Raw genomic sequence first — 6,633 nt, 5'->3', positions numbered from 1 at the left:
CTCTGACTGCACCGGTCCTAGAACACTTTGCACCACTACTTCTTCTGCATATCAAAGGCAACAAACAGTCATGAAAATTTCTATCTATAGATTTCTACCCATAGATATGATAAATTTTCCGTGAAGAACTGATCGTCTGTCAAACCTCAGCTCTTAACTATTGGAGGTGTATTTTGTCGGTTTAAATGTAACTTAAAGATAGAGTAAGGCAGTCTGTCAGTTTAACACTAAAAACAAATTGTTTACTTGAGTTCAGAGATACGATAGTCATAATCAAACAGACTTGAACTACCTGGCAGTCTTTCAAAACCCTCTGGAATGTATACACCTTAATCACATTCCTTGCGATTTCAATACTGGCCATATTCCAGTAAGAACAATGACTGTCCAACAATGACACTGAGGCAAAATAGTTTTGATTTTGCTCTGTTAACGCTTCCAAAATGGTATTTTTACTTTACTCATCTTGGTTTATAGTGGTAAATGCTTCCTGTTGACTAGCATCCATCATTTAAATGCTCACTCACAAATGAAAGCAGTTGAATCTTTATACTCCCTATGAATATTTATGAAAAGACTAAATGGACATAGCTGTTCATCAGGCAGTTCCATTGCTGCAGTTTTGGCTTAATGCTAATATTGTCAAAAGGAAAAAAGGAAATTATTTCATTTTATGCCATCTGCAGCGTACACCTATCAGGCATAACATTAAACCATTTCAGTGCAAAAGCAGCCCTGACCCATGGAGGCATGGACTCCACTGGACCCAAGGAGGTATACTTGTGTCACGGTTTGGCATGGCAAACCGTGGGGGGGTGTGGGGAAGGAGGACCCAGGCGCGGTGCTCTACGTACAAGCAGTGCGTTTATTTACAGTGAAAACTGTACACACAACAATACATCCCCGTGTGCTCCCGACTTCCACTCCGTGTCTTCTCCCAGTGTTTGTGCTCGTGTGTCCGCTCCCTCGTGCCAGTGCACTCTGTGTCTGCTGCCCTCTCATCCAGCAATCCTTCCTGGGAAAATAGAGGCAGTAGTTAGTACCCTCAGTTCACTTGGTAAGCTCACACTCACAAACAGACCAACTGGAGAACTGACGGGAAGTCTCACGAAATGATCCCGCGTCGGTGGGAGCTCCAAGACTCTCTTAAGTAGCTCCCCCGACGAGGCCTGATCAGGAGCAGGTGTGTGGCTTCGGGTGTGGCCAGTCCACCAGCAGGGCCACACCCACCCGGCCTGAAGGCGCCCGCAGACCGGCGCTCGCAGAAACACATACACACATCCGCAAACAGGAAGAAGAGAGACAGCAACACCAAATATACATATAATATAACCAGTCCATAACTGCTCAGGGATCCTGGGTTGCTCAGACCCAGAACCCTGACAACTTGTGTATATGTTAGCAACAGATCCTTTAAGTCCTGCAAGTTGCGAGGGCCTCGATGGATCAGATTTGCTTGTCCAGCACATCCCACAGCTGCTTCAGCTCCCACAGCTCTAGGAAATTTGGAGGCCAAGTCTACACCTCAAACTCACTGTTGTTGTGCTCCAAGATTTCCCAGAAGAACATTGCCCAATGCATCACCCTGCCTCCAACAGCTTGCCTTCTTCCCACAGCGCATCCAGGTGTCTGGCATTCCCCAGATTCAAATCAAAATATAAGTTGAGCCTTGGCTAAATAAAGCATTAAAATGAAATGGGGAAATGTAATATATTTTCTTGTAGCTAAGTCTAAGCCTTCTGAAGACAATGTCCTTGTGGTGAAATATATCTGCTTCTTCAAACTAAAATATATTTTGTGAAGATGTGTCATTATTATTTACATTATATGTCATTCTGTTCATGTGTTCCTGAAAACCAAAGCACATTTTAGTGATTTTAGTCAAAAATTCTAAAGACAATGTTATTTTTTCCATCTTGCAATTTGATCTGGTTTGATCTAATACACAAAAAGGAGCAGAGTTCAAAAGTTCAGTGTTTGCTCCTATTTTTGATGGACAGGAAGCTGGAACTCACTGACAGTCATCACTTTCTGTAATATATTGCAAAAGTGTTATATAAAATAAATTTAGTCACAGTAATCATTATCATCAAATATGACACACTGACAGATGTTCAGAATGTATGTTTTCCAGTAAAAACAGAAAATCAACCATTAATCATCATTTAAGGTGGTTTAAATGCACTGCAACCACCAGTAATTGATGCACATCCACTCCACCAGTCTATTTTTACAACCTCAATAAACCAAATCAAATATGTAGAGCGACCCATTGTGTCAACCTCTTTGGAAGAAGGGAACAGGTGAAAATAGATTTTTACTTATAATATATTACAGGGACTGTCATTGAATGTCAACCTTCCCTTACAACAAAGGTTGGCCAACTCAATGGCTGTGAATTTGTCCCAGGTTACTCCCAGTACCTGACAAATATGATGCAAAACTACAAACTGGAACAGTTAATAATTACAAAGGCATCCATTTACCAAAAAAGAGCATATTTCCCAATCTGATTTTGATGCTACTTAAAAGTTGACACAAAATAGAACGATTAAAAGAAATAGAGTCATTGTGAAAATAATGACAGAATAAGTGAAACTGAAAGTCATTTAGTTGTAATAAAATTGGGAGATCATGACTTTAACAATAAAGTAGGAGGTAAATAGTTTAATAATACTGGAGGCATATAGCTGAGTTTTACTTTTGTGAGTTTGACTTTCTAGGTGGTTATTTGCTACTTTTACACAACTACCCAAAGGGGGGAAAGGGGGGATATGAAGGGGCTTAAAGACAGTTTGAACATATACCATATAACTCCAACATGTGAACATGTACCGCAAAGGAATCTATAATTTTGGGTAAAGAACTTAATACAGATTTTCACTAAATCATCCACAGACATTCACCAGTTAAAGCAGCTGCTGTTTGTAGCCTTGAGTTGAGGGGGCAGGTGTAACAGGCAGCTCAATTCACAGAGCTGATGTTTCACTCTGCCGGTGCTCTAACTCTCTGTCAACAAAATAACTAATAACTATTTAGAGAACGTGCTTTCGGTTGATGAATTGCTATTGCCATCTATAATAAATGTTCCCCATTTTTAACCCAAAAAGGATTAAACACCTCAAAAAACTGTTTCCTAATCTAGTGGCATGTAAACTTTATCAGTGGAGGGAGGGTGAAGCCTGAAATCACTATGTGGGAGTTGTCTTCTTTCCCACTCCCTTATGTGCTGTCCAAGGTGTGAGTGCACAGAAAACAGAAATTACCCAAAGTCAGAATTTTCCAACTTTAAAATGAATATAAATAGGAAAAAGATGACTTTAAATGTGTAAAATTCTCCTTCTGTGAACCTGTATTTCTTCCTTGGACCTGTATTTAAAGCGAACTCGTGTTTTGTCTCTAAAAACCATCACAATAAAAGGCTTTGCCACAAAACTGTAAATGTTTGCATGGAAAATGTACCTTTGGATATAGCTATTTAAAGATCCTGTTCTATTACTCACGAAAGTCCAAAGACCAGAAAGTACTGCACAGGGAGTTAGTGGGAGAGGGGCCAGAGGACAGGGAGACGAGGGAGGGAGGGCGAGGGAGCAGAGGGAGGGATGAGAGCCCAGTCTTTTGGATTTCTCATTAATTCAGTGTGGCCCTCTCTTTCAGTTTTTTAAAGCCCGCCCACTAACCATTATCAACCCAGGCCTTATATATGCAGCCTGTTGCTGTTGTTTGTGAGTACATCTTACAGAGGACCAGCTCAAACCCACAGCTGCCAAAATGAGAGAGTTCAAGAGCAAGGCTTTCTGGAGGGCAGTTCTGGCCGAACTGGTTGGGATGACCCTTTTTATTTTTCTCAGCATCGCCACAGCTATTGGGAACACAAACAGCACTAATCCAGACCAAGAGGTGAAGGTGTCACTGGCCTTTGGACTTGCCATTGCCACTCTGGCCCAAAGTTTAGGCCACATCAGTGGAGCCCACCTGAATCCTGCAGTCACCCTCGGGATGCTTGCCAGCTGCCAGATCAGTGTGTTCAAAGCTATCATGTACATTATTGCCCAGATGCTGGGCTCAGCCCTAGCCAGTGGCATTGTGTATGGAACACGGCCTGAAAACAATCCTGTACTGGGGCTCAACGCTGTAAGTATAAACTTTATCTTGAGTTTCAAACATTTCTGCATTAATAGCAAAAATAAAAGCACAGCGATGCGATGATGCAACAGTGTCTATTTAAAGTACTTTCACGGTGAAAACTGAAACTTTTACAAGGATGTAAGTGCTGAATTGGCACTGATTATGCAGTTCTTGGGACATTCTGTCAATACTTATTAATGAATAGTGATGACACATTATTATTAAAGTATGCCATGCTGCAACAGCTAAAAGAAATAGGAAATATATATAGTGTCCACCCACTTGTACTTTGGCAATCTGTTTCTGGAAATTGAGGTTTTGAATACCAGAATTCTTCACTTAAATTAATGAGCAGTTATTACTTAATGCTACACCACTCTGTAATTAGCACCCACAGCTCTCTCCTTACTGAAAAACAACACTGGTAGGACCTGATATCACCCAGCCCCACCCCCCCACCTCAAGAAGCCGCACAGCTCCACTTAATGTTAACAACAATAACCACGTTTTCCAAGAAAGAAATATGAACAAGCAATGTGGCACTTTGCAGCACTGCCAGATTGCTGTCAGGCTTCCTGGGCAATTCCAGCAGCTACTAAATAGGAAGTGGTTGTGCTAGGAAACAATCTATCTATCTGACAAAATCTGACAAAGTCTGACAAAGTGTTGTTTTGGATTCCTCCCTTAACTTTCACAGCTCAACGGCGTCACACCCAGCCAAGGCGTAGGCATAGAGCTTTTGGCAACTTTCCAGCTGGTGCTGTGTGTCATTGCGGTCACTGATAAAAGACGACGTGATGTCACCGGCTCTGCACCCTTGGCCATTGGCCTCTCAGTCTGCCTGGGACACTTGGCAGCTGTAAGTTGCACTTTAACGCCATCATCAGTCATATATAACTTGTAAAAAGGGAACCAGGAGCAGATATGGCAGGATTCTGCTCCTGCTGATGATATTCTCTCACGTTGCCTTTTTGTTGTTGTTGATTGACTGCAGATCAGCTACACAGGCTGTGGCATCAACCCTGCTCGCTCCTTCGGCCCGGCTTTGATCATGAACAATTTTACAGACCACTGGGTAAGTCAGAGGGGGGGAATCACTTTACGCATACCTCACATTTTTTCTGCATGGATATTATATGTCAAGCTTAAATAATTCAATAATTCATCAGCAGACAGATGCCTCAATTACTTGTGAATCTTCCTGCATGTGTTAATCAGTTACAGCTTTCCTATTGTTTTGCATTTAGAGAGATCGACTAAAGTAAGCCTTTTGACCATGACCGGAATCTGCATTTCTCTTTGTCTTGTAATGATGCCAGACATTGATCGAAGCTTTCCCTTTGTAGGTGTACTGGGTGGGTCCAATGTGTGGCGGTGTGGCTGCAGCTCTTCTGTACGATTTCTTGCTTTCTCCCAAATTCGATGACTTCCCCGACCGCATAAAGGTGCTGGTCAGCGGGCCAGTGGGTGACTATGACGTCAACGGAGGCAACGATGCTGTGGAGATGACCTCAAAGTAGTGCTACACAAACATGAAATGCTATTGTAAATATCTATACTCCTGTACAAAAGCATTAGAATTTAGTTTAGTATGTTAGTGGGGGGTTTTTCTCCTGTTTTAAGGTAACCAATGAGGATTGTGGTCAACGGGTCAGTTAGTGCTTCCTTCCTATTTTGCTCATGTTTTTGGCCAAGCACCAGTTTTTTATCCAAAGTGCCGCTGAGACAAGTTAACTCTAAAATTCCCAACAGAGTCGAGTGTTAATGTTTGTTTTTTCAATATCAGTATTCCAGGTTGAGCCATTTTTGTATACATATTTCTATGAGTCTTTATCACGTTTTATTTCTGATGGATAATGTATTGTGTGTGCACTTTTGAAACACCTCTCACTTTTTTAAGTAAAAGAAAACACTGGATATTAAAAAAAAGATTGTGTTCTTTATTCCAGTGCATGGATTTGATTTTTCTTATGGAGTCCGATGACCACAAATCTATCATGCATACAGGGCCTCCTATGAAAAAAGATGATATCCTATTACTCTGCAATCCTCCTGCAGACACTGTGAAATCCGAAAGCTCTTTAGACATAAGTTCATTTGTGAAAATGGAATATGTAAGCAACACTTCAACTAAAATAACTATTCTTAAAACCAGATTTTACAGAATGATGAATTAGCTGATATTATTATTTAGTTGTGTAAATTTCTTCACAAATCTTTAAGCAATCTGAGTAATCTTGTGGCAAAGAAAGGTTTAGTTTAGCATCCTGGCTTTATTTAAAAACAAATAAGAGTAAAGTTGTCTGCAATTCACAGATCATGAATGGTCAAATGTGAAATGTGAATAAAAGGGTCGAACAACATAAACAAAAAGAGGGGGAAAAAACATCTGAGTGAGAACCTCACATCATACCTCAAAGCTTTAATCTCATCTGATGGTATTAAATTTTAATTAAATCTACAGTTTCCAGAAATCTGAAGGCAAAACAAAAAAAAAGAGAGAGA

At 40.8% G+C, this 6,633-nt stretch overlaps 1 protein-coding gene across 1 annotated transcript; it reads left to right on the top strand.

Moving 5' to 3' along the window:
- Positions 1-3,711: 3,711 nt before the first annotated feature.
- LOC146497610 (aquaporin-1-like) lies at positions 3,712-6,057 on the top strand. The gene is made up of 4 exons (XM_085141562.1): positions 3,712-4,134; positions 4,826-4,987; positions 5,123-5,203; positions 5,475-6,057. Exons 1-4 carry the CDS (start codon positions 3,772-3,774, stop codon positions 5,646-5,648), a joined length of 780 nt encoding a protein of 259 aa, XP_084997688.1. The 5' UTR covers positions 3,712-3,771; the 3' UTR covers positions 5,649-6,057.
- The last annotated feature ends 576 nt before the right edge of the window (positions 6,058-6,633 follow it).

The sequence above is a fragment of the Neolamprologus multifasciatus genome, chromosome 18, assembly GCF_963576455.1.
Source record: "Neolamprologus multifasciatus chromosome 18, fNeoMul1.2, whole genome shotgun sequence".
Classification (NCBI taxonomy): Eukaryota; Metazoa; Chordata; class Actinopteri; order Cichliformes; family Cichlidae; genus Neolamprologus; species Neolamprologus multifasciatus.
Note: the sequence above shows the minus strand (reverse complement) of the source record. Positions and strands in the feature narration are given on the sequence as shown.

What these genes read in the sequence shown, in the direction of transcription:
- LOC146497610 (XM_085141562.1), top strand. Translation starts at nt 3,772, where the DNA reads ATGAGAGAGTTCAAGAGCAAGGCTTTCTGGAGGGCAGTTCTGGCCGAA. An exon ending in CTGTACTGGGGCTCAACGCT is followed by an intron (nt 4,135 to 4,825) that starts GTAAGTATAAAC and finishes TAACTTTCACAG; the next exon opens with CTCAACGGCGTCACACCCAG. An exon ending in GCCTGGGACACTTGGCAGCT is followed by an intron (nt 4,988 to 5,122) that starts GTAAGTTGCACT and finishes GATTGACTGCAG; the next exon opens with ATCAGCTACACAGGCTGTGG.